The sequence below is a fragment of the Microtus pennsylvanicus genome, chromosome 5 (genome assembly GCF_037038515.1).
Source record: "Microtus pennsylvanicus isolate mMicPen1 chromosome 5, mMicPen1.hap1, whole genome shotgun sequence".
Lineage (NCBI taxonomy): Eukaryota > Metazoa > Chordata > Mammalia > Rodentia > Cricetidae > Microtus > Microtus pennsylvanicus.
This window is the reverse complement of record NC_134583.1, coordinates 76,127,626-76,155,623: the sequence shown is the minus strand read 5'-3', so window position 1 is coordinate 76,155,623 and position 27,998 is coordinate 76,127,626. Positions and strand designations below refer to the sequence as shown.

At 45.5% G+C, this 27,998-nt stretch overlaps 1 protein-coding gene across 2 annotated transcripts in view; it reads right to left on the bottom strand.

Moving 5' to 3' along the window:
• Positions 1 to 27,998, bottom strand: part of Dock1 (dedicator of cytokinesis 1) — a 496,042-nt gene that overhangs the window by 412,172 nt on the left and 55,872 nt on the right. The window contains exons 4-12 of one of the 2 annotated variants that reach the window (XM_075972578.1): positions 25,050 to 25,105; positions 21,414 to 21,510; positions 18,477 to 18,625; positions 15,537 to 15,672; positions 14,877 to 15,034; positions 13,879 to 13,960; positions 13,338 to 13,473; positions 5,681 to 5,753; positions 2,229 to 2,308 (exon numbers count right to left, since the gene is read on the bottom strand). In XM_075972578.1, the coding sequence (XP_075828693.1) occupies positions 2,229 to 2,308; positions 5,681 to 5,753; positions 13,338 to 13,473; positions 13,879 to 13,960; positions 14,877 to 15,034; positions 15,537 to 15,672; positions 18,477 to 18,625; positions 21,414 to 21,510; positions 25,050 to 25,105 (967 nt within the window). Of the gene's footprint in view, positions 1 to 2,228; positions 2,372 to 5,680; positions 5,754 to 13,337; positions 13,474 to 13,878; positions 13,961 to 14,876; positions 15,035 to 15,536; positions 15,673 to 18,476; positions 18,626 to 21,413; positions 21,511 to 25,049; positions 25,106 to 27,998 lie in introns of both variants that reach the window. The other variant, XM_075972577.1, reaches the window with a different exon arrangement.

Below are 27,998 nucleotides of genomic sequence, written 5' to 3'. Positions count from 1 at the left end.
CTGAACACAGAACGGTTACTCATCACTTCTCAAACAAGGGAAGCAGGTGCGGTGTGAGGCTCTGCCGTCCATATACACCCATGATAATTCAGAGACAGGAAGCAGAATCGTGAGGGTTAAACAGAAAAGAATTAAAGGGTGATTGCTGGGCATGCATAAGACCCTGGGGACAGCCAAAAGCACTGCAAGATCTTCATGAGTCTCTGCCTTTGTGCCAAGGAAACTGGATGCTACAGAGATGGAGCAAGCTCAGAAGAGGCACAGAGGAGGTGAGCAAGGAAAAATCCACTGGCTCTTGCAAAGACTATCGTCTACTCCTTGTGTTCCTTTCTGGGGCCTCTGACTGTGACTGGGAAGATGAACAGGCATCAGGAGGTACCTGGGTCATTCTAATGGAAAGAGGAGCCTACGGGAGGAGCCCAGAACATGGAACTGCCCTTGCACAGCCTCCCTTGACTCTCCTAGGAATGACCTAGATTCTAAGTGTAAGCACTAGAGGAAGGTTCAAAGTCAAGATGAGACTAATTCAGTAACACTGTTGGATCAGCAACAGTGTTGACTCATTGATGCAGGAAGATACTTGTAGGGCCCTTGAAAAAGGCTATGGACAGTCTTTCTCTCATTCTCACAGTCATCTGAAACCTGTCTCCTCTCTAGTAGTCCAAGGTACCAGGTGCTATCAGCCCCATCCAGGTACCAGCCAGCGTCCTTGCCACTGCTGTCCAGCTTATAGATTCTGGCTAAGACCCATGAGCCTTGGCTGTTTGGATGCAGCCTACCACCATTTCTATTCCTCCCGTGTGATTCTGTGATGAACACAACTGTGTGTGAATGCTAAAAAAGGATCTGGAGATCCAGTGGGGGGTGGGGATTGCTGATCCAGGGAGAAGGGAGCCTCCAGGCCCTCCATTAGCTCCAACCTCAGACTCCCTGTGGTTTGCAAATACAGGGCAAACTGGAGGAGCTATAATCTACAAGGGGTGGGGCCTGGTTCAGTTTAAACTTGCTCCATGTATAAAGGCTATAATCCATGAACTTTCTAGGTAGAGTTGGCCAGAGAGTGGGGTAAAGCCAAGGCTCACTGCAGAGATCTATAGGACCTCCCTTTTCCACAACATTCTTCAAACTCAATGACCACTGCTAGGGACAAATGAACAGGGTGGGTCTGGAAGGCTGGAGGTGGTGGGGGCTGGGGAAAAGGGCAGCAGTTCCATTGAGCTCCTCTGAGTACATGGTGGAGTGCACCAGATCAAGAACCAACCTGATTCATGTGTTTTCCCAAATGTCAAAAGCGGGGTTAGAGTCCCCAGTCTATGAAGGTGACTTTCTTTCCTCCATGTAGAAAGTGGGGCTTGATAAGCACTTGTCTTTTGGCAGGTCTCCTGGCCAGCCCAATGCCAACTGTCACCAGCCCAAGCGGATTGATTCATAAGCTCCACCAGCAGAAGGTCAGCTGCTTGGACACGTCAGTGTGGTATTAAAAACGATACAAGCAGGATAGGAGCACGGGGGTGGGAGGAAGGAGTGAGGAGACTTCTTGGATGACAGAAACAATAAGGCATCCCTTCCCCTACAAGGACAGAGTGGCTGTACCGTGACAGGACACGGAGACAAGAGCCCACGCCAGAGTAGAGGAGCATCAAATGAAGTGAGGCCATAGGTTTGGGGCAGGGGTTACAATCATGGTTTGCTGTTGTTATTGTGGGATTTGGGTTTGGGTTTAGTTTCAGCTGTTGACTTCCTGGCTTAATTGTTTTGACTTGTTGTCACGGGGCCTCACATGGCCTAAGATGGCCTTGAATTTCTGATCCCTTTAGCCTCTCAACTACTAGAATTACAGGCACGTGTCATTAAAGCCTATTTTATGTGATGCTGGGGACAGAATTCAGAGCTTTGTGCTTGCCAAGCTGTCATTCTACCAAATGAGCTGCATCTTCAGCCTTCCAGTCTTTTGTTAAGGGTGAGAAAAAAGAGGACAGGGGGGTGTGGGAAAAGAGGGGGAGTCAAAGTAGGAGCCGCTTCCCATGCTGTCAGGATTCTCAGCACTACCTTCTTCATAGATAGCCCCACCCACATCCCACTCCCCATCCTCTTCTGAACACAAAGGCTGCAGGTGAAAGGCTGTCCATCCAGTAGGAACAAGCATCACCCAGTTCCAAAAGTTCCACCAAGAATGCCCCACCCCAGATGCCCGACACGCCCACAGCAGAAACAACATAGATACATACCTTGCCCCTTGTGGTTGACTTCTTTGGCTGCAATGACTTTGTTTATGACAGTTTGAAGGAAGTCATTCTCCCCTGCCACCCTGGGTGAGAAACGGGATGACATGTTCAGCGGCTTGTGTCGAATGGCGTCGTCCAACGCGAGCCTGGAGGGCATGGGGCAACCAAGACCACAAGAGACAAAGGGGCACAGAGACCCGTGGGTCACAGTAACAGGGGGACACAAAAGAGCATCACCACCGAGTATGAGAGAGTCGTCATGAGTCAACAAAAGACAAAGGGCAGGATAGGTGACAAGAGAGACAGGGAAAGCATCGATCAGGAAAATGGTGAACCACAGGAGAGAAGTCCAGCCAAGGAGGGCGCCCCACTCCCAGGGAACACGTGCACGGGGCTCCACTCCACTGCTAACGGACAGTCCAAAGGGGCTGGTCTGAGAGTAACGTGGCTGAGGGGCCTTGCATTCCAAAGAACACTGATGGCCATTTGCAGCACTCGGATAGTACTGAACTAGTCTAGGGCAAGGGCCAGGTGGTATTAAGAAGAAAATGAAAAATAATAATAACCAAAAAAAAAATTTCTTCTCCCCCACCCTCCCAAACAGCCTTCAAGCCTAATGACATAAGAAGCCCTACCCACGGTTCCTCAGTGTGTATTCACAAAAGGGTCTCCAAAAGCTATGTGAAGATGACCCAGTCCCTGGACAACAGAATTAATGGTCACCATGTCTGGATGCCGACCCCTGGAAATCACTCAAAACACAGGTTACCAGTGATCTCAGGCCCAGGAGCCCATGCATGTGAGAGTGGCCAGCACGGGGAACATGCACCATGAGAAATAGTGTGCAGTGCCACCAAGCACAATGGGAAAAGAGTGCAAAAGCATACATCGGGTACAGAATGCCTAAAATCAATTCTAGGAACAAGGACGATGTCATCCATCACTTGAGCCAAGCAACTCAAAGGAGCTGAACGCTGTGGTAATTTATTTCACCAAGTTAAAGAGAGATGAACGAGAGAAAGAGAAGGCACACTGTTTCCCTCCCTAAAACCAACCCTGTGAGGTGATAAATCCATTTTAATGGAGCAAAAAACGTTCTCATTAGCATGACATTTCCCAGAGAATAGTTTCCAGGCTGACTCTGCTATTGGAATCGTGCTACTTCATTCTTCGATCACTGCAGATATTAATCTGTGCAGCCCTCGTCCTCGAGAGGAGCAAGGCTCGCAACCGTGGACTCCACTGTCTGACAGGAAAGCGTGGTGGCAACACACAGGGGATCTGAAAGGCCAGCTGAAAACCTGGCCAATCGCTTCTCTGACATCTTCAACAATACCCAAAGCTAGTGTTTTGTTCTGGGTTTGGGTTTTAATGGTTTTTTTTTTTGTTGTTGTTGTTGTTGTTTTGGGTTTTTTTTGTTTACCTTCAGAGGGAAAAAATAAACGACACAGAAAATTACTTGATAGGACCATTGGGTATTGCTAAACCTGTGGTCTTGAGGAAATTGAAGCCTTGGGAATAGGAGGGAACCCTGTCAATTTTCACAGGAAAAAAAAAATAATAACTTGAGTATTGTCATCTCACAATGGTGTGTGTTGCTTATTACCACTATATCAGCCATGTTCCAGAATGGGAATATTCTCCTGTGTGCTAAGAAGTTTCCAGGTTCTATGGAATGCTGCTGTATAGTCTTGCCGTGAGTGGAATTATCCACGATAACCATCCACAGACACGGAAATGAGTAAATACCATCTGCGATGGTTAATGTTTGCCGTTAACCTGACAGACTGTAGAATCACTTGAGAGACAGGACTCTGGGTACACACGGGTAGGGGGATCATCTTGACAGCTTAAACTGAGGTGAGAGACCCACCCATCACGGAAGCCACCATTCCCTGGCTGGGATCCTGGACCGTGTAAGATGGAGAAGGTGATCTGAGCAGAAGCATACATTCCGATGACGGCTGTCACCTTGAATCCTGAGTTAAAAAAACCTTTCGCATTAAGTTGCTTATGTTAGGGTTTTGTTTCTGTTATCACAGCCACGGGAAAATAAACCAAGACACTATCCAACATGGCAACAGCAGCCCTACGTGGCAATAAACACTTGAAAACAGATCGGTGTGATTGAAGGGCTGCGTTTTAATTCTACTCAGCTGTAATTAATATAAAGCGCCACATGGGGCTAGTGGTTAGCAGACCAGGCAGAAAAGTAAATGGGCAGCATTTAAGCCTCCCGAGACCTCTGCCTCCAGTCGTGTGTAGTGAAACACGTGGTTCTGAAGCCCAACTTTAAGCTATACGACGCTAATTTAACACAGCTCTCCTCATAATAAGATGCAAAATCTTCTCTAGAGCTGCACAAGAAAAAAATATTTTTTTTTCCTCATGCACAGAAAAGCCATACTGCAGCCATCTTAAACAAGTGGTTCTCGAGTCTGCAGAGACTGCGGGTGAGTCCATCATGAAGGGTGCACAGGGCAAGAGAAGCCCATACCATGTCCCCTGTCCTCCCAAGGACAGGGCTCCTTCAGACACCCACTATCACCAGCCTCCCAGAGCTCAGCCTCCCTCAGCCAACACCTCCAAAGCAATGTAAACCTGTGAAAGTGAAATTCACCTTAAGCCTAAAAGCCTTTGAATAAAAACAAACTGGAAAAGGAAAGAGGAAACAGAAAACTGCAGAGTCCTGGGGAGGCTCGCACTACCCCAGCACTTTCCCTCGGGGAGTCAGGCCCGGGAGGGGGCTGTGTCCGCAATCAACCTGAAGCACCCAGTTCTCCTTCCTCCCCCTTGAGCCAGGAGTGGCCCCCAATCAAGACCCACCCTCACTTCAATCACCCTCCCCACAGATTTTTAGCTTCAAATCAAAGAATAATCTCATAAATCGGCCCCGAGTGCTTTCCCCGTGTTCTCTAGCCCTCTCTGAAGACGTCAGGGCAGAAGTGGACAAAGCCTTAAAGAAAGGAAAAGCCAAAACTTGCTCATCTGAGCAAAAAACCAAGACAGACAAATCAGCAGCCTGATTACAGGCTTTAAGGTGTTATTTCTCGCTTTACAAAAGAATTCATCATTACTTTGTTTGGTTTCTACTTTAAAAAAAAAAGGAACCTCTTGTGATGAATTTGAAAGTATTGTATTTTGAAAATTTGAATTGCTACAAGAATAAATCGATTATATAAAGAAACAGGCTCAGTGCAGAATTGTAATTCTTCTACTGATCAGGTAATTCCGGGACTACAAGGAACATCAGCTCTGGGGACCATACACAAACCTTATTCCACCGTCCTCACAGTTCCCAATTCCACACGCCACAGCAGTGACTACAAAGGTTTCATATTATTGTAAAATAAATGAATCCTGACTTGGGCTTAACGAATAACCTCAGCGGTGAATTATTAACTATGGGGTTTTCATGTGGTACCTGGTTAAGGACGGAATTATTCCATACTTACGGCTGGAAGGGAATGAAGTGTTGTTTATCTTCGTCGTCTACTTTTCCATTTATTATGTCTGTTACGTCCATCACTGGGGAAAGGAAGGGACAGAGAGGGTTGCTTGGCTTAAGTGCCACCATGATAGTCAAAAAAAAAAAAAAAGGAAGAGCAGCAGACTGTATTCCACCATGAACCATAGCATTGGTAGACTCTTCTCATACGGAAGTTTGCTATTCTGCAATGCTTGACAGATTAAATCATCTGAACGTGCTAGCCCCGGTGGGCAAGGAATTCTAACAGCACAATTCCACTCAACAGTTTCCTCTGCCTGTTCCCCCAGGGGTCACCCTAGAGATCTGTTGTCCAACACAAACTCTTGTATGAAGGAGATATTCTGCATCAATGGGCACCGGAGCAGGGGCGAGTGTGATGAGGAACTGCTTTTACACTCATTTAAATTAATTTTAAACAGCACTTGGGCCAAGCGGATAGCATATTCACAACAGCATACCGCCGGGTGATAGTTAATACTGTCAACTTGACAGATCTAGAGTCACCTAGGAGACAAGGCTCCAGGCACACCTGTGAGAGATGAAGTAAATTCAGTCAGCTTCTGGGCATGCCTGTGAGGGACTGTCTAGGTTAGGTGAATTTAGGTGGGAGACTGGCCATTCCATGGGCTGGGGTCCTTAAACTGATTAACAGAGAAAAGGAGTTGAGAACCAGCGTTCAACTGTTCCTGATCCCTGGCTGAGGATACAGGGTTGAGCAGCTGCCTCACACGCCTGCCACCTTGCCTTCCCAGTGTCATTCCCATGCCATCCACACCATGGTGGACTATATTTCCAAGCTGTAAACCAAAATAAACGCTTGCTTCCTTATGTTGCTGTTACTTTGTTATTGGGTATTTTTTTTCCGAAGCAATGATAAAGTAATTCAGACATAGTTCAATGATAACATAATTACAAGGTACCAGTCACCAAGAGCTGGTGTCTGAGTCAGTGAAACACTCAAATGTGACCCTCAGTTACCTGCTGGATAGTTCAAACAGAAGCACACAGGCAAAAATGGACAGACATCCCAAAGCCACAGGTCAAACACCTGCATCTCACCACCCTGGCTCCCTTCATTTCAGTAACCTGCCTTCTCTGGGGTGGTCCAGGCTCACCAGCATCCCTGGAAAGGCTTGGCACCATCTCCACATTAAAAGAGATGCGAGCCCTGGTGGCATTCAGGGCTTCACTCAGAACAACTTACCATCACTCTTAACCACTCTGTGACTTTGGACAAGTACGTGGCTGTGTCCTTTCTCAACCCCACACCTGGCTAGAAGAACTCCACAGTTCTTTCCTAGAGACTAGCCTCCCTTACTGAAGCTGTGGGTAAGGTTCATTTCTATAGACCCACAGTCAGTTTTGCGGTATGAACGTGAAGGATTCCTCACAGGTCCATGTACTTAATACTTTGTCCCCAACTGGTGGCACTATTTTGGAAAGTTGTAAACTCTTCAGAAATGGTGACTTCAACATCCTTAGGCATCAGGGACATGCAACTCAAAAACAACTCTGAGATACCATCTTACACCTGTCCAAATGGCTAAGATCAAAAATATCGATAGACAGCTTATGTTGGAGAAGGTGTGGAGTAAGGGGAACACAACCTTGTGGTGGGGGAGACATGGTCCTGAATCAACTTGGTATGCCAGGCTTAGTTGACTTCCCATGGGAGGCCTTACCCTCTCTGAGGGGGTGGATGGGAGATTGGGGGAGAAAGGGGAGTGAGAAGAGGGAAGGGAGGGGGAACTGTGGTTGGCATGTAAAATGAATAAAAGAAAAAAGAAAGAAATGGAGCCTTGCTGAAGTAAGTGGCCACTGGGAGTGAGTCTTGAGGTTTTATAGCATGGCCCCGCTTGCTATCTGCCTTCTTGCTTTCTGACTATGCCGCCAGTGTGACCAGCTGCCTCCAATTTCTATTGCCTTGCTACTTCCGCACAGTGGCAGGCTGTATCCTTAAACTGCCAATCAAAATAAACCCTTCCTTCCTTAGGCCACCATAAAGGGTACTTGTCGTACAACAACAGAAGTAACTACAGAAAGACATACAGAAAGCATAAAGTTCTTGTCTGTAGGGCAAGAACAGCAGCACTGGCATCTCTTGCGGAGCTCAAGAAGCCACAGGGAAAACCATCACATCAATGCACTGAACCGGTGGGGCGGTTGGTCTGTGAACCAACATGTGTGTGCAGAGATGCAGGTGAGCACATCCCAGATAACTGGAGCACTGGCTAACAGCTGCTGGGAAGAAGGACCGACCTAGATGGGAACTTCACTCGGCACTGCAGTCATCCAGCACTCACCCAAGGTCACATGCACATGCTCACAAGCCTGTCTTTCATAATGAAGAAACATCAAGTTTCTTGATTTTTCACTCAGCCGGCCATGTCCAAGACAGTCAGGCAGAACTCAGACCATGCACTCATACCATATGGGTGGCTTTCCTAGTTCCCTGGAGACACTGTCACAGGTCATATCTCACCAGCTAACTGTAGTTCTTGCAGATTATCTGATGTCCTTGCTAAGTCTCCAGAGTCCTGCCCCAGAACACACTTAGGCTTAGCAAGAATGTACAGGAACACAGCAAAGAAGCAAGGCAGGAGCTGAGGCCAAATACACATGTGGGAAATAGCCTTTGTCCAGCTTACTATTATTAATGAGCATACCTCCACCCATCCTAAGCCTCCTGAGAAAGCCTCAAAGGCACAAGAATTTCCTCAGGGCTCATACAAGTAAAGATATGTGCCCAGGAAGGCCCCACTGTGGTCTGGATGGGGAAAGAACCTGTGCCAGCATCATTTCTGTTGCTGTGATAAAATGCCTGGACAAAAAGCAACAAGGAGAAGAGAGGGTTCACTTGGCTTACAATTCCAGGTTACAGTTCATGATAGTAGAGAAACCACAGTGGCAGGAGTTATAAACAGGTAGTCACATCAAATCCATAGTCAAGAGCAGCGACAATAAAGGGTTACACAGGCCTCGCTTGCATGCATGCTTGCTTGCTTCTGTCATATAGTTAAGAAACCCCTGCCAAAGGAATGGTGCTACCCACGGTGAGCCAGATGTTTCCTCATCAATTACAAACTAAAACTATCCCTGTTTGACATGCCCATAGGATAATTTGTTCTAGATAATTCCTTCCAGGTAATCTAGGTTATGTCACGTTGACAACCGAAGCTATCCACCACAGATACCCATTGCCAAAAGAGGACATGAAACTGGGTCTCTCTATCCTGCCAGCATGGGGTTTCCACCAGGGAGAAGGGGTGTGCTGTGTTATGGACAGGGAAAGAAACCATTACCCAAAGTGTCCAGTCTGGCTGCAGTCAACGTGATCATGACTGAGGGTAAGGAGAGAGCAGACCAAGTAATAGTGACACAGCAAAGGGCAAGGATACAGAGAGGAGGAGAGCAATGGAGGATCAGGAATACACCAGAAGGAGAGCAGGGGGCAAGAAGGAGAAATAAGCTCCAAAGGAGAGGCAGCAAGATGGACCACAAGTGCAAGTATAGCCACTGATGACACAACACATCAATGCAACTTGTCTGCCATCAATTGGGTACAAAACAGGAACATTGAGGACCACATACCCTCTTATTCAGCACCCAGTTAGATTGGGTCCCTGGGTTCAAGAGCGCTCTACCACAAAGGTGAATACCCTGAGCTACAAGGTAAAAGGACCGTTAAGAGGACTGCACATTTATAGATTGTAGCCCCCGAACCTCTAACTCTTGAACAGTATTTTACAAATGGAAGCAACCATAATATGATGTTAAGTGCTGGACCATGTAAAAAGTGCCCTAACACACGACAAATAGTGAAGCTGGTAAAAAGAAACCAAGACATGAAAAAAGTCCGTGAACAAACAAGCTAGACACAAAAGGAACTAACATTGGTTAGAGTTTTGCTGCTGCTGTCTTATATATCTCTATCAAATCAGGCATTGAACCCAGGGCTGCACACAGGATAATGGCACGATCCAAGATTGATCCCCTGGCCAGGTTTTCCCACAAAAGTAAAAAGAAGTTTGAAAAAAGACACACCAAGAATAAAATTGAGGTACTACCCTGGCTGTGTCAAATTATGAATGATTTATTTAATTATCTTTCTTTTCCACATAATTTCCATGATTTTTCCCACCACTTCCAATCACTTTTGCATTATCAAATGTTTTAACAAAAAGGATCATGACATATTATTTTCAATAAAAGACTAAAACCCACAGGCTTAAAGGTGCATGAATGCTTTTTTTTTCCTTTGCCAGTACCAGCTCTGTTGACACAGACGAACAGAGATTGTTCTTTTAAAAAAAGCCTCAAAATTAAATTTTTGCACATGGACATAAAGCTGCCTATGAAGGGTGGAATCCCATTACCACAAAGTCAGTCTCCCTTTTCAAGTTTGAGAAGAGAATTCCCTAATAAGAAAGGGAACCTGTGGCTAGGGGGTCAGGGGAGGGGCGAGAGCTCTGTGTGAGTGAGAGGACTGGGCCAGGAAAGGAGAAGATGCTCCTGAGTGTGCTGCAAACCAACACATAAGGAGGGGGACCGGGTAGGATGCGCCACTGTAATGGGCCATTTGAGAAAAAAAATTAAGTCTACATAATAAAGGCATAGGATAAAATATTTACCCTTTGTTTCAGGGCAGAAAGAAGAAGCTCCAGATATCAATTCAGAGAGCTGGTCCTCAGGTAACTGCAGAGGCCAGAGTGCTTGCTAGGTGCTGGGAACAAATACGAAGGAGCCTGCACTAAGCCTGAGTAGGAAGGCAATTACTGGGCTTCCGTAAAAGAAGCAGTGGTCCTTCTCAAAGGTCGTGAGAATGGACACTTGGACAGCCAAACTACGGATGATACAGCTGCCTCCGAGGGCCTCTGCAGCACTTCACATGGGAATATCATAGCGCTACAGATGCAAGGTCCCAGCCGCCAAAGAGGTAGAGGCTCATCTCTCAAGAATTCAGACAACAGCAGGGCATGGGGGGCTAGAGTTTGTCTCATGCCCAGAGAACCAGGTAGAGAAGACCCAAGAAGAAAAAAGCAAAGATCAGTCCAGGTGGGTAACCAGTGATGCAAGTAAGCACCGCAGCGAACAGCGGATATCGGGAGAGGCAATGGTGATAGCCTCAAAACCAGAGATGCAAGTACCTGGGAACAGACAGTAGACCAGATGTCCTCTAAAAGGACAGGGGGCTATCAGATCTGCTGGCCCTAATTTAGCATAGACTCTAGACTCTGGCTCCAGGAAAGTCCAGGAACAGAGAGGCTGTGACCCAACACCAGCCTCCACCAAGCAAATGGAAAGCCTGTTATAGGACAGAGAAGCCGTAGCAACACCAGCAAGAATCTGTCCACGTTTCATCCCTTAGGACTTCCCAGAACATCACAACCAAACCTGAAAATGCTAGGAAAATCCCCATTTTAATCAAGAGAGAGAGAGAGACTGACTGACTGACTCTCTGCCTCGGGATAAATCTTTGCTTTCAGAAATCTAACAATGCCCTCGCAGGAACTTATCAGCAGGATCTCCACAGTGATCTAATAACCAGAGAACCTGCAATATCCCTGGCTGAAGATGGAACTTACATTATCATGTCACAGATCTCTCTGATGGCTCTGGGGAAGAATAAAAAAAACCCAGGACAAAAGAAATACAGCATTTCCCTAAAACCGCTGTGCAGGTGGGACCAAAAGAAAGAAAGTTCTGGTCACAGGCATCTCAGTTAAATATGAAAATGATGCTACAGGCTTGGAAAAATAAAAGTAAGTTAGAGAGTGTGTTCAAGGACTCGGGGATGGAAATGCCAAGCTTCTCCCAGAAGAGAAAAGCCCTGAAAGAGCAAGTCCACCCTCAACATCTCACCATGGGTAATAAAGCCACTGGGACAGGCGACTGGAGAACTCAACCATTCAGCAAGATTCTCCAGGTTTAGGACTGGGATGGTGGACACCACCCATTTGTCAAAACCCATAGAACAGGCCTGGGAAGATGACTCAATAGGTAAACTGCTTGCCACACAAACATGAGGGGCAGAGTATGATCCAAGCCCCCATGTAAAAGTCAGACATGTGGTGTGTGGTTGTAATACAGCCCTGGCAGGGTAGGCATGGGAGGAGACAAGAAGACCCCTAGGCCCTAGGGCTCAACTGACAGATCAATGAGCTCCAGGCTCAAGGGGAGACTTTGTCTCAAATAGAAGGTGTCAAGCAAGTGATGGAGGAAGACATCTACCTTTGACCCGTGATGTCCACATCACACACATTCACATGTACACACATGGACATGTAAACACACACGCATACATCCACACACGCATTGGCACGCACATACACACAAACCTGACAGAATACACAATACCAACACCAAATGTCCCTGTAAACTGCAGACTCCAAGGAAGGCCACAGTATGTTTAACGCCTGTCATAAACGTAGCAATCGCTGGTGATAGAGCTATGGCAGATACTGGGAGCAGGGCCAAGTGTATGGGAGCTTTTTGTTTCTTCAGCCCAATTCTTCCAAGGCCTACAATTTTTCTAAAAATAAGTCTATTTAATGGAGTAAAATTCAAGTGCTGAGTTTCCTGGTAGCCAAGCAAAGCCTGTCTGTGATCACTGTCCATACAAGAATCAACACCTAGTTATTAGGAATCAAGAATTCTCCCAATATCACTATTCTATGAGTCCTACTTAACACCGTCAGCTTGGAACAGCCTAGAATCACCTGAAAAGGATGTTTCGGTTGAGTGTTTCCTTTACCAGGTTGTCTGAGAATAAGTCTATGTGGGATGTCTTGATTCATAACTGAAGTAGGAAGGCCTGGCCCACTATGGGCGTTACCATTCCCTGAGATATACACACGAAAGCTGGCTGAGCATGAGCATAAATAAGACAGAGGATAAGCCAGCAAGCAGGTCCTCCACAGTTCCGGCTAGGAACTTCTTGACTTGAACTGCCTTGACTTGCCACATGATGGATTGTGACCTGGAAGTAAATAAACTCTCTCCTCTCCAAGTTGCTTTTGGTCATTGTGCTTTAATCACAGCAACGGGATGAAACCAGAGCAACATGATTCCTAAAACCCGTAGACATTAAGCGTCAGAGAAGTGGGGGAAAGAGTTGCCCTGCAACGCTAATAAAAAAAAACTGCTTCTCAACTTTATGAGAAAAGCAACTAATATTGAAAGAAGTCACCTAGCGGGGACACTGAGCTTTCCTTGACACAGATAACCGGGCTCTCGCTTTCTTGTCCAGCCACCAACACCAAGCAGAGATGTGGACAGCGAATAGCCCATGTGCTAGCTGTGTTGTGCCCTCATAGAGCCAGGCTGGGCCTGTCCACTCCTAAATCAAGCACTGAGTCTAGCAAGCCCCCCAGTGCTGACATCTCACGGTGTGGGCAAGTGATTCAGTGTCTCTCCCGGTCAAGGCTGGGATCTGCTTTCACACTAGACCGGACTGAACCTGAATCTGAAGCACTGTAGATACAGCAAGTGAGCCCCAAACTGTATAAAAAAGAACTAATAGACAATGTTTTCTCTCCAGTAGCTAAGTCCATAAATGAAAGTGGCCCGCTATTCTTTCTCAAAGCGAATGGTCTCCAGGAACACAGGGACAGGGATTTTACCAGCCACGCCAAAAGGTCGCCGCAGCCCAGAAGTCAGCTTCCTTGTGTTGCTGTCCCTCAGCTCCATGCGACCAACTCGGACAATCTGGCAGACAAAACTGATTTTCTCCCTTTTCAGGTCTTTGCTCCCAAGATCCTAGAAATATTAATTTCCATAAATTATTATGGAGAACCATGATTCAACACAAGTCCAATTGAAAAGGTCGTAAAAACGATCAAAAGGCTATTCTCAGACCAACTAAGATATTTAATGTCATTCATATGACAAGAGGGAATAAAGGAACAGCAGACACTTGGCTAAGTGAACTGAAGACATGAGCTACAGAGGCAGGCTCTGGGGAAGTGAAGTAACCAGTCTCACAGTAATGCTAAGCAAAGATACAACTCAGAAACTTCCAAAGAGGACAACAGTGATTCCTGGATTAGCCGGTGTCACAGCCACGCCCAGGCACTCAGCACATTCAGTGCTGAGAAGACTCCCTAAAACAGCCATGAGAACAGGACACAATGACACTCAACCCAGAGTCATGGATGGACTCACCGTAAACACAGCACGCAAGTTATGTAACCGATCGATATCTTTCGGTAATCCTGAACTAGGCCAGCGGACCAGGTAGTTTTCACTTGGGGGAAAAAAACAGGAGCAAATTAATCTTCCAAACATAGACAGGTACCAAATGTGCCCCATAAGGCCTCATGATAAACAACATGAAGGTCCCCTATGCCCCTGATCGCGAGTTTATGAACACTGAGGTCACAGAGAGACTCTGCCAAGCAGGCACTGTAAGAGCAGCCTTTCACTTTCTATGACATGGGTTATCTGTGTAAAAGAAACATTTGAGAATGACATTTCAGTATTTATCATGTGAAAAGCTTCTCTGTCCATTTAGAATGACAATAAAGAGCTGTATATTGAATTTGGAACAATGTATATTTAATTCAGAGCCTTCGGAAAGCCAACTAAGCCATAAAATACACGGCATCTCCATCAAAAAAGAAAGAAAGCACTTATCAGAAGGGAGAACAAAAATTACCTATGTGCTGTTTCCTGCAAATACTACATGTTTAAATTTTGATAGCTGAAGTGAAAATACAGATTAATAGAAATGGGTTAAATAATGATGTAGGGGTTAGGCAATAAGATGCTAGAGCTAATGGGCCAAGCGGTGATTTAATTAATACAGTTTCTGTGTGATTATTTTAGGGCTAAGCTAGCTGGGGGGCCAGGAAGAACAAGTGGTCCCTCCCTGCAACACTAGACTTTGCCTTCAGGACAAGACAGAAGGATTTTCTCAATTAAAGATCCTTCTTCCCAGATGACTGTAGCTTTTTGTCAAGTTGGCAAAAAACTAACACACACATTTACTTGAGCTGAGAGCCACATCCACTGCCAGGGCATCACCATGCAAGACCACATCCTCACACTGCGGGTCAGAATAAACCCTTCCGCATGAAGATGCTTCTTGTTGGGTACTTAAGTCACAGCAATGAGAAAAAAGTAACTTTTCTCATGGAGCTTACAATGAGGAAGTCACCTACCTGATGAATTTGGACTCCATGGGGTCATAAAGAGACATGAGGACTTCAGCATCTTCTCCTATTTTACAGACCACATTTTTGAGGTTAATAAACAAGGCCAGAGATGGGGTTGCTGCAAACTTTGCTTGTCTATTCATGTCCATATTCTGCTTTTGAGACTACAAACAGAAAGGTAGAAGGTCAATGTGAGCAACCTGAGCAATACCCCTTGATCTTTTTAATCCCCTATAGAATAGAGAAAAGGCACCAACTGCTCCACTAGGCCATGCTGCTCACACAGCCATCCTGCAGCAGCTCATGCTGCGTGTTTGCAAGAACATGGGCCTTCCACATATCAACAAACTGATGACTGGCTCTAATTTAGGGTCCTCTCTAGAATGATGTCACCCAAGGAATCTGTGTGTCACTATGTCACCAATCCCTGGAATTCGGCAAATGACTGACAAATACTTGCTAAATTTACAGGTTGTGCTATACCACTTGACTCCAACCCATGCCTCCTTTTTGGAAAACACTGGGCACTTGCTTTTTTTTTGGGGGGGGGGGGGTTAAGGTCTTTTTAGTGCCAATTCTAGGCTTCCTTGCCATTCTCCACTACTCAGCCCAGTCATTAGGAAACACCAACCCCATGCAAAGCACATGTTGAAGCGGTGAACTCACTTTCTCTTCCTGCAGACGTTCCTCGACTTGTTTCGAGGCCACTTCATGTGCTCGGAAGAGACTAATGGTGCTCGTCAGTTCTGGATCCAAAATGTTCCCATCTTCATCCCTCACCACCAGGTCCAAATCGAGAATTCTAGAAGACCAAGAATTCAGAGCGGAGAGATGAATCCAGGGAGTAAACTCCCAAAGACAATGTCAGCCCCCCAGCCACTGAGCAGATGAAAATGCCTCAGAAACTGGGATTCATCCACAAATAGCAGAGAATGTCATTCTGTGAAGCTGCTTGCCGTAACTCAAAATGTGTCACAATGGGAGAATGAAAATTACTCAACGTTGCCTGCATTTTATTTCAATAAAGCCTTCATCTTCCAATCAGAACTTACAGATCTTCAAAGTCCAAGTGAAGTGTGCATGACTAATAACTGTGAAATCTGTAGACAACCAAAGCTCACTACTGCACCCTGAACATGCATAGCACCCATGGGGACGTGATGGCAGAACGTCTTGCAAGAGATCCCTAGCTGTCTTAATACCTCTCAAATGTGACTAATTCATTCCAACCCTGACCCTGCTCTAAAAGTCAATCCCAGCATTACAGGTCAGCATTGTGTGAGTGAGGTCGCTGGTGTAGGGATGGAGTCAGCTCTGATGTGGGTGAGGTCACTGCTGTGTGGTGGTCAGCACAGTGTGGGCATGGTCAATGGTATGTGGGTGTTGTGGGTGAGCTCCTGGAGACCCAGCCACAAGGTCCTATGGGCCATACCTGGTGAGGGCCCCTAAAGGAAGAAATAGATCAAGTCATTTGCCAGCTTATTATGGATATCATGTAATGAACGTCATTGTCACCTCAGTCCAGACAGCCTCCGGACTGAGGTGACAAAAATGAAACCAAAGCTCACTGAAACTTGTTATGTGACTGAGACTAAACATCTAAAGAATAAAGAAGATGGCGTGGACATGGTCTTACCACACCACCACCGCCATATAAGGTAGCCAGTTACATCAACCGGTCTGCGTTGGTCTCCGTAATCAATACACGGGTTCTGTTAAGGAGTGCTGATCTAACCATAACAAGGTTAAACACTAGTCCCATAAGATGACAAAGGGTCTAAAGAAAGGACTGGAAACCTCCCCATGAAATCAGTGTGAGCATGTCCCTGTATCTGTGTGTGTGTCTAGATGTACTTGCAGGTTTCTATGAGTAAGTGTGGCTAGGGACCTCTTTCGATAGATCTGAGTGTAGGCGTGTATGCATGCTTGTCTCGGTGTGTGTATGTGTGTGTGTGCACGTATGCCTGTTTTGCACCGCCATCTTTGTCGAGAAACTGACCGTGATGACCTTGACAACATTTACCACAGTTCCCTGGACACCCCCTCTCCCTGCTTCACTCAGATAAAAAAAAAAAAGGAAAAGTAAGAACGCATGAGTGATAAGGCTGAGAACAACAAACTGCTTCCTGAGAGAGCAGACCAGCCTACAATCCAACATCCTCCACGTCTATTTTACTTGTATTATTAGCATTACTTTGCGATCTCCATGAGGAAGTAGGAAGATAAGTAGAGAGCATGGAGCTGCTGAGGAAGACTGGCCTTGGTCCTCAGGCAAACTTGTCTTAATAAGATTGTATTTCCTATCAAAGCAGTAAATCACATTTGGAAACACTTTCTGTCTTAACAAGATTGCTCCATGGTGTAATGTACTTAGGTTGTTTCCTGCAGCCAGATTAAGCAGGTGGTCTCTGAACCTAACTTCAAAAACAGGCTTCTCCAACAGAAAATAAAATCAGAGCTCCAAAGGTTTGCTTTTATAAGCAGGGGGTCTTGTAATAGGTTTCATTGAAACAGTATCTAATATCTTATACCTGGAATCTCTGGTCTTGGAGGTGAAAATAAATAAAGTCACACATAATGTAATATTAGGGAACTTTCACATACGAAAATGGGCGAGAGGGGGTACCAGAAAACAAAATTATGTAAATTAGAGAAAGATCTTACGGCTTACCTAAAAATCCAATGAGCTGATGGGCAAGCCCTACTCTCACCTCCACATTCTCAGGGTAAAAATGGGAACGGGTGTGTATTACACCTTAATTTTTCTACTGCCTGAACAGCAGTCTGACTGAGCTAACTCCAGACAACAGAACTCAGAAACCCAGAAATGAGTCCCCAGATTGAAACCTCCCCCAAACAATTCTGAGATAAAGAAGCCTCAGGGAAATGCAAGACCTAACCACTTTTAAGGCTTCCTGCAACTCTACACTATGTGAACAAGCCAACAGGCACCAGGTGGGAAAGACACTGATTTCATCCTGGCCACTGATAAGGCAGAACTAGGACTAAAACAGTCACGTGGCCTGGCTGCTCACAACAGAGCATGCTCTCCTCAGGTGTGAGAGAGCCACCCCTCAAGACGCTCAAGTAGACCAGGGTGGGACCTTCTCGTAAATGGAAACTTTTCCAAAACACAATGTGTAGTTCATCTCAATTGCAACTCAAAAGAGCTGTGCTTCTGTTAGATCAGGTATGTCAACCTCAAAAACAAGTTTCATGGTGACTTTTAACATCTCGTCCGGCATTCAGACCAAGGGAGCCACAGGGAGTGGTCTAGGGCTCACTACTGCCCGTCGACAGTCAGTGTCAAAGGTTGTGAGTGAAGAGGAAAACTGCACGGAAGATCACAACAGCATGGGACAAAACAGCAAAAATGAAAGGTTACCGCAGCCCAGCTCCACGGCTCCACCACTTACACCGCGAAGACCTTGAAGCAACCGTTTCCAGAGGGACTGGGTACACCATGTTAGAATGTAAGCCACGCCATCATCTTGATATTAGAAATTTGGCTTTATGATAAAACGTAATTGAGACATCCTCCTGTCTTAGGGTTGCGCTATTATATTGGACAATTTAAGCATGAAATCATCCTTTAAATAAACAAACCTGTTTCCATAATCAATTTTGGCCGTGACCTTCTTCTTCAGCTCTTTGAGCTCATCCTGAGGCAGAGTTCCAGAAAGAATCTGTGACCGCCACTCAATAAGGTCGTAGATCATGTGTCGCACACTTCGAAACATCTCTCTATTATCTAGCTACAGAGGGGGGGGAAAGGGCAACTGTAAAGGTCCTGGTTTAAAAAAAATACAGCACAGTTGAGATCATATCATAACGGATAGTTCTTCAAATACAAGGGGAATAAACACTGCTTCCTGGGATTCTATAACTGTCCAATGAAAAGCAGAGTCTCGCGTCCAATAGAACACATCATATTTGGTTCCCACGAGGCACTGAAAGACAAGCAGCAGCATGTCTCCGCAGACTGCATCCGACATTCCCAGTCATAAGACACACAACAAGAACAGAACCCTGAGCCTCAGCATGGCCTGTAACCCCAGCATCACCCTGTGCACAGCCAACACCCTGTAAAGGTAGTCTAACACAAAACTATCAGCTCACTTAAAACACTAGAGATTCTTTTTTATTAACTTCATTGCTCCATTGTGGAGCCTGAAACTTCGTAGTTAACAAAGACTGACATGTCCCAATGTCAAAAGGTTGGACACACCTGGAAGCACTGATCTTACTCTCCGTGACAGTGCTACCCCATTGCTCACCTAGGAGAAACAGTCTTCAAAACACCCTGTGTTCCAAAACCATGCTATCAGCTGACACATAGGCCATCCTGCCTTCCCTGAGACACTGTGACCCTCATAACACACAGTGGTAGCAAGTATCTACCCATGAATACTCTTGTTGCTTCTACATCAAGAGAAAACTGGCTCTCCTCACTTTTTGTGTATTGGATTTGTGGTACAAAAAAACAAACAAACAAGCATGTTTGCAGTTGTTGGTACAATCCATCAAGGAGACTAAGGCTGTCTGCAATGTTCTGCCTCTGAGCACTCAAGCAGGACTTAATAATTATATTATTTTAAGCACCATGATGCCATCAAAAGTAAAAAGTGGAATTGCTGTTTTCAAAAATGAGCATCACTCTATACTATCTGAAGCACTCCCTATCTCCTGTCTGAAAACCATTGGAAACTCCTCTTTCTAGAAGTTTCTAAAACAACCCTACCACCTACATAGCACTCTGACAAGTTATCTATGTTCCATGACTTATGTCTTTATATTACAGTGTGGGTGAGTGAGTGGGTGGTGGCGGGGGCGGGGGGCACAGAAGATAGTAGAAGCTGTCTGAATCCCCCTGGAGTTGGCGCTATGAATAGCCGGACACAGCGCTGGGAATCAAGTTCTGGTCCTCCAGAGAAACACCAAGTGCTCTTCACTGCTGAGTATCTCCCCAGGCCATTCTTAGAATATTACTCTTCTATTTCCTTCCTTTACTTTTCCTTCTTTTCCTTTGTATTTATCTGTCGCTTGTTTTGAGACAGGATAGCCTGGGCTAGCCTCATCCTTAGACTATTTTTTCCCAGTTATTCAACAAATATTCATCGAGACCTGACAATGTGCCAAGAACTACAGAAAGTGGAGCAGGGCAGAGACTTGGGCCATGAACTCTTAACCTCTCTGCCTTTACTTGACAAGTGTACACCACCATGCCAGACTCCTAATTTTGATTCCTTAGATGAAAACTAAAAGAACATGTTTCTTTTCATCTCACTAACACCCCCTGCCTATCTCTCTAACATCATATAAAATTCATACCTGTTTTGCTGACAAGTCTACAACCAGAGAAGAACAGAAAGAATGCATCTAAATATTAAAACCACCTTTGACTTGGCTTTGTGCAAATCTAACAACACCAATCCATCAGAGGTGAATGTGCCATTTGCAGAAGGAACTGGGGGACGGTTCAGGATGCTGACTCTACAGCAAGGAGACCCACGCTGTCCACTCACGGATTCGTCCATGGCAACTCACGTTCGTCGTGTGATCGTATTTTTGTTTAAAAATTGCTAAGTTGAACATGAAATACCCACTATGAAATTGCTCAGATTTACGCAAAACATTCATGGCTAACTTCACACTTTTAGGTTTGTGAGTACGTCTGATGAACAGTTACCACAAGGGCTTATTACTGCGCATTTATAGGAAGCCACTGTATAATCAAAAACACGCCTGCCCAGCGAACAGCTGTGGAGACTTGAGGAAGTTTTCTATGTTCCCGAGAAATTAACGCACTGACTTCCTCCCAGGGCCCTTGCTCGGTGATAATAACATTAGCATATGAGAAATCAACACTCTGAATAGAAATACGGGCTTAACAAAAGGTAATCTTCGGCAAATATGGATTTATGTGCGAAGAAATGCCCCAAGGGAAAATGAAATGGAAGATGTCAGAGTTCCAGCATCTCTGCATTAATAAGAACTGGACAACTGCACACTGAGCCAGGATTTGAAATGTGCCCCACCTCACCTCGGACACCATCCATCAAGACCATCATACTCCTCAGACCCTAAGACCCTTCTCTTACAGGTAGTCAGTGACAAAAATACAATAATAAGAAATAACCCTTTACTAAGGCTTCAAAATTAAGCGATTTCCATTCAAAAGTAGATTTTAATTTTCATAATCGAAATATACACCCAGATGTGACATCAGCCTGGTCCCCTCCTTTGAAGTGGTGACAGCAGCTACAGTCCCCTTGCCCAACACAAAGTAAGAGGAATCCATGATCAACTTCCATTTTAGTTCAGTTTACTAAAGGCAGTGAGCAAACTGCATCCCAACACAACAAAGGACAAAGTCCGCAGGGTTCCCAAAAGTAGCCAGAACAATGATGATCACGCTGCTTGAGAAGCAAGACCCTGCCTCAGAGGCTCCCCTCTCCAGGTTCCCAGGGAGGGAAAACTATGTGCTGGTACAAGGACCAGAAGCGCCATTTTTAAGCGTTAACCAAGCATCCCATTTCTTACCACATAAAGTTGCCTCCAGATGGTGGACCACTCTCGCAGTGTTGTGGTGACTTCCTGTATGAGGGGGAGGTCCCCCGGGATGACAGTTTCATGTTGCCTGGGATGACAGAGGGAGAGAGTGGCTGATTTTGTGGCTTGATTGGAAGTTGTACCTGATTGAGTCCCTAAAAGGGGCTGGAGAGCTCAATGGTTAAGCAAATGGGGGAAATACACAAACGCCATATGTTCACATGTGTGAACAGACACACCTATGAATGACAAGTTCTTTGTATAGAACATGGGAATCTCTACATGTTACTGTGCCTCTGAACCATGAAACGTGTGATGTGGGGTAAGATGAAGTGGAGAAATACGAGCCACTGAAAGTCTTCAAAATGCCAAGGGCTGAGAAGTGGAAAGTAAATTCAGGATATGTGCACACCCATCTATCTCAGAGTGTCATAAATCACACCCAGATGATGGGTGCCATTAAAATGCAGGTTTGAGGCAAGATTATTTTTGCATGTCTACCAGGTATACAACTCATTATACGAGGATGCGGGGAGCAATTATCCCTGCTGAAATGTGAGTATGATTACAGCTTTCAATTGTTCCCAGAGACTCTATCCAGCCCCGCCCACGACTACTTACTGACCTTTCCCTTCCACCCCAGAAGATTTCGCCCTGAACATGGCTTTAACTCTTTATCAACATATGCATTACTTTATGGTCTTTATTTCCCTGGTTTTTAAAAATCACATCATTCATATGTGGCAGAGGTCAGGAAGGCACAGGCAACCAACGCCTGCTTTATTAGCTGTGGGCAAGATCATCATATGGAGGGAAGGAGCCCACCTGAACATCAGTGTAAGAGTGAGGGAGTCGCCAGGCCAGGAAGAGGGAGGATCAGGATGATGCTACCCCAGTGACACCTGCCCACCTGGAAGTATGATGGAGGGGGAAAAGCCCTGGCTGTGGAAATCAGTAGGTGCAAAGCGGACACATGCTGAAGAAAGGACACATCATTAAACAGAGAGAATAAATCCAAGAGTTGTGCTGTCCCACATGGCGACTGGTGTCCCTAAGAACAGACTACACACTTAACCATGGCTAGAAGCTTGAACTTTAAGTGTTCTCACCACAGACAAAGTACGACCAGAAGGCAGCCTCTCATGACTACCTTGTGAGAACTAGCCCGATCACCCACTCTGCAATGTATATGTGCTTCAGAGTACCACATTAGACACCATAAATGCACACCGTTTTTTATTTAAAATAATTCTTTAAAGACTACATGGGGTAAAGCAGGCACTGAGTTGTAAATAGTTACTCTGGTTTTCTAGGGAGAAGGAAGAGACTAGGGGTGGGTGGGATAGGGTGACATGTAACCCTTACAGCCATGACATGAACTCCTGACCCTCCTGCCTCTACCACCCAACTAGGAAATGGGATTACAAGCATGTGACACCACTCTTGACTGGAAGGTCTTAGGTCACTAATCTCTGCCCAAGTGAACCACAGGTCCAAAGAAAGATCAAGGCTAGAAGCCAAGATTCTAGCAATAGATGCAGGGAGAGACCACTTCAAAGTGTGGGAGAAACAAGCCATGTCACAAGGGAGGGGCCCAACAGAAATGTCCTAGCCTGAAAGTAGTGTGTGAGGGGGTAGGCGAGAAAGGATATAAGTAAGGGTCTCAGTGCCCACAGGGGGCTTCACAGAAAATAGTGACCAATAGTAGCCATTGCTGCAGGTAATGCTATGTCAGCAGAGGAGGGGACGACATGGGGATTGCTTTGTTATGACAAAATTTGAAAAACACATTATGATAGCCACAGGCATGAAACAAACATGAAGGCAGGATGGTGACCAAGGTTCTGAAAGAAGAGAGAAGCCAGACAAGTGAGAAGACATGGAGGAAAGAGGACACACACACACAAAAAAAAAATCATGGAAGAGCAGGTAATACAGAGTGGTGTGTGTGTGTGTGTGTGTGTGTGTGTGTGTGTGTGTGTGTGTAATGAGGGGATAGAATATGAATGAATACAATATGATAATAAACCTGAAAAATAGAGAGTGAGGTGAAGGAGTGGCCGAGTCAGCACTGGACAAGAGAAAGGACCAGAAAAAAAGAGAGCAGATGTCTGTAAGGTAGCCAGAAGAAATGAAGAGATGGTGGTTATATGTCAGGCTCTCCAGCAGAAGAACCATGGTGTGGGGTGGGGACACGACACTGGGCAGTCAGATACAGTGGGAGCAAAGGTGAGAACCAAGAAAGGAGCATGGGGAACAAAGGCTGATGGCCGAAAGCATCACCACTGCTCAGCACACTGTTCTTGGTGCTCACCACACTGAAACCTGATCCCAGAAGACCAACGGGCCTTGTCTGCCTGCTGGCACAATCCAGGTAATTCCACATTCCCATAATAGTACGCTGCTGGATATATATGTGAGCATGTGGAAACACGCACATGCACATACACAGAGACACACATTCATATGCTTCAAAAAGCTTTTGAAATATTCTTACTCCTCTACAAGCCTACTTATGTACGGATTTTGATCCTGAGAGGTAGCAGCTCATTAAATGCACACTTCAGCTATTTCCACCACAAGGTAAAACTTTCTCAACTTTGTCTTCCGCTGGAGAATTTTGCATACAAAACATTTTATCTGTCTGAACAAATGCCATCTTGCAGGTCAGCACCATCCAAGCCTCTAAATTATTCCCTTCACTCTAATTATGCGCCGGGGAAGAGTAGGAACCCAAGCCATCCTTTTCATATGTTAAAAGTACAGTGCTCAGAAAGGCAATTTTGTAATCAGCCAAAGGGATGTCATTATGCAGTAATCATATGATTAGTAATTTTATAATTTACATATTTAACGGAGTGTGAAGATGAAGCAGAGACCAAAAAAGAAAACATTTGAATGCTGTCTCCCCCAGTTCACACCTGGCATGGGTTCCTGCTCTAGGAACATCCTCTTGAAGGACCTTCCCCATCAGTCTGATGACCTCCAGGAGGTAGACACCTCAATTAGCTGACACATGAATACACACGGGTCCCAACTTAACAACCACTCACTCCCCACTCAACTCTGCATCCCACCCTGCTAAGATTTCCAGGAAGAAAAGACTCAGAAAAAAAGTTCAGCAAAGCATCCAGGGTGGCCAGTGCCAGACAAGGTAGCTCATCAAGGAGGCCCACACTTGCCCTAATAGACCTCAGCTTCAAAGAGATGACCACAGCTAAGGCACTGACCTTGGATTCCTTAATGGGTCAAAGGCCAACATGACTGAATTCCAAGTCCCTTTATTCTCCTAAATCATCATGGTCAAACACAGCTATTGTCTTTTATAATGAGTTATTTTTACTATCTTGAATATACATATAATACACACACACACACACACACACACACACATATATATATATATCACATACACACATGAATACAAGCTCCCTTTCTAGAGTTACAAGTAGTTGTGAGCTACCAGACATGGGTATTGGAAACCAAACTCTATTCCCCTACAAGAACAGTCTTAACCAATGAGCCATCTCTCCAGCCCCACTTAAACCCCACATCTTAACCTACCACATATTTGGTAGCAATGCCATATGAAATCATTTTAATTCCTCTTTAGAATACAAGACTCACCCTTTTCCTTCAACAATCGCGTCTTTAAGATGGATATATGAAGCAGGAAATATACCCTTTGAGAGGGAAAGAAAGAGAGTTCGTATTATCAATGTGAATACTGATTGCAAATCAAACAATAGCTGCAAAATATGAGGGTATAGGGGGTTGGTTCACCATTAATTTTGCAAGTGTAAGCATCACATACAACACAACGAAGAAAACATGAGGCACAAAGGAGAATGTCCCAATCAGCTTGTATTTCAGACTGTGCAGATGTCTTAGCAGAAAACAAGAAAACAGAGACATGTTTGCAAAGAAATAATCTTACAAAGGCCCAGGAAAATGTTCTCCTCCATAGGTTGCCCCTCCTCCCTACAATGCCAACAAGCCTGCTGCCAGTTCTGACGATGAGCTCTGAAAGACTTCACCTTACAAAATGACAAGACCGCCATCAAAAGTTGGTTGAAACCATTGATTGCCACTTATCCACTGACCACTGAGTGACCACCACGAGGCCTTCCTGATCGACTTCCATAAGTAGTGGATACCCGTAAAAGACTGGAAGATGAGATGAAATTCACCCGTCTGCAGAAGTGCTGAGGAAACATGCTAGATTATGTTTCTACAATGCTCTGATTCTCCCACATGCAGTATGAACATGCATGTGTGTATACACACGTGTCCCAGCAGAGCCCTGCTCAAAGGAACTGAACCCTTAAGAAGACATTCAGCATCAGACATGGTTTGCAAAGTGCCAGGAGAAGTTTATCAAAAGCTGGTTCATGGGGTCCAGGACAGCACATACCAGCAACTCCCCAGAATGGCCTACAGGTGCACACGGAACATGGAATTTCTCTGTAATGCCAACAGGTGTGAATTTGGATGCCACACAAGCCACACCAGCCACAACAAGTCCACAGACAGAAATCCCTCAGTCTCGGCACTCTACGTTATGTAGGCCAAGGAAGGATTATGGCTGGATGAAATGGGGCGTGCCTGGAGGCTTGAAACGAGCAACCGCCCAGCCCAACTACTGAAAATATCTAGACACATGATGCTCATGCAGGGCTCTCAGCTGAGACGCCTACGAGCCTTGCTTCTCTCCTTTTGTTTGGGGGTGCTTTATGAAACTGCCTCTGCAAGGCTTTGATTTCCTCACCCACCAATGGAGTTTTCAGGGGGAAAATAACCACACCCCTTTTGCAGCATTAGGGGCATCACTAGGTAGAAGGCCTGGGTAACCTGGGGCCAGGCAGGAAATCCTGAGGTTCCAAAGCACTAGAACAATGCGAGAGAGCCCAAGATGGGGATGGGAATGCCAGACAATAAATAAGCACCAAGAAGCCTGAGTGGCTTTCCTGGGCATGTGTTTATCACAGCAGGGCAGCTGTGTCCTATGTAATAAAGGAGCAGGGAGGGGAAGTCAGTCCACAATCTTAAGCATGGGGGGGGGATGCCTGTGCATGTACGTGCATGTAGGGGTGCATACGGAGGTCAGCTTCAGGTGCTGGAGCTCCTTCCTGTCTCTGTTTTCCCAGTGCCACAATTACAAGCATGTGTCAACACCCAGATTTTAAAGCTTTTAAGATTGATGCTAGAGATAGAACTCTGGTTCGGGGGCAAGTACTTCATCACTGAGAACCCTAATACTGCTAATCTCTTGCCTCCTGAAATCTTCAGCCATGGCTCCCCCAATTTGAACCCTTCCCAGGTGAAATCTATAAAGGGATGGACAGTTTCACAGCCTTCGTGGAGCCTTAGCCAGGCTGGCAAAGGCCAGCACAGGTCTCTGAGGACACAGAGCAGGAAGGCCCTGGCATGGAAATCAGTGGGCTTCCAAAGCTCTATTACAGAGCAGGGAGGCCCTGGCATTTGGAAGACCACTGGGCTTCCAAAGCCCTATTACAGACTCTAGATCACAACAGAGAGTCCAGTTGGATACAACAGTAATGAGAGGCCAATTCTGAGAAGCAAAATGAACCATCTGTCAAACACAATCAGATATTAAAACGTGCAAGTTAACATGGACAGACTAACCAGAGCTTAGTGTGGGCATTACTACAACAGTGTAGCATTACAGAGTAAGATAGAGGAGCCACAATTAGGTTTTGTGAAGCTAAGAATGTCGAAGCCACACAGTCTTGTGGACGGGAGTGCCCTCCACAAAATCTGAGGAGTAATAGCACGTTTTTGTTTCAGATATTCATAGACTCACACATGCAAATCACCCTAGAAAACCAGGGTTTTTTTTTTTCAACTTGACTAAGCCAGTCGGAAAACTGCCATAAGGCAAGAGGGAAATGGCCATGTTAATTTATCCAAGATAATATGAAATTGAAAACTGTTTGCAGCATTTTAGTTTTCTGAAGTCATTTACACTCAGTTCATGGCTACACATAGTGGCTCAAAGAGATGTAAGGTTCTTTCAGGACAAAAAGAATTCTCCCTTTCATGCATCTAGGCCAATACCACATTACAGCTTAACAATTCACTCTTGGAACTAACCACCTGATGTGGGAGTGTCATATATCAATCTGTTGATTTCATTGGTTAAGTAATAAAGAAACTGCTTGGCTGGCCCTCATAGGTTAAAACATAGGTAGGCGGAGTAAACAGAACAGAAGGCTGGGAGAAAGAAACTGAGTCAAGGAGTCGCCATGATTCTCCCACTCCAGACAGACGTAGGCTAGAATCTCCCTGGTAAGCTCACCTCGTGGTGCTACATAGATTAATAGAAATGGGTTAAGAGGCTGAAACTAAGGGGCCAAGCAGTGTTTAAAAGAATACAATTTCCGTGTAATTATTTCGGGTAAAGCTAGCTGTGGGGGCGGCCGGGTGCCGGGGACGCAGCCCGCCACTCCTATTTCAACAACCACCTACCTGAAATGTCATTTAGGGGACAGGGTCTCACTAGGTAGACCATGCTAGCCTAAAACTAAAATTATACTCATGCACCACTGCTCCTAG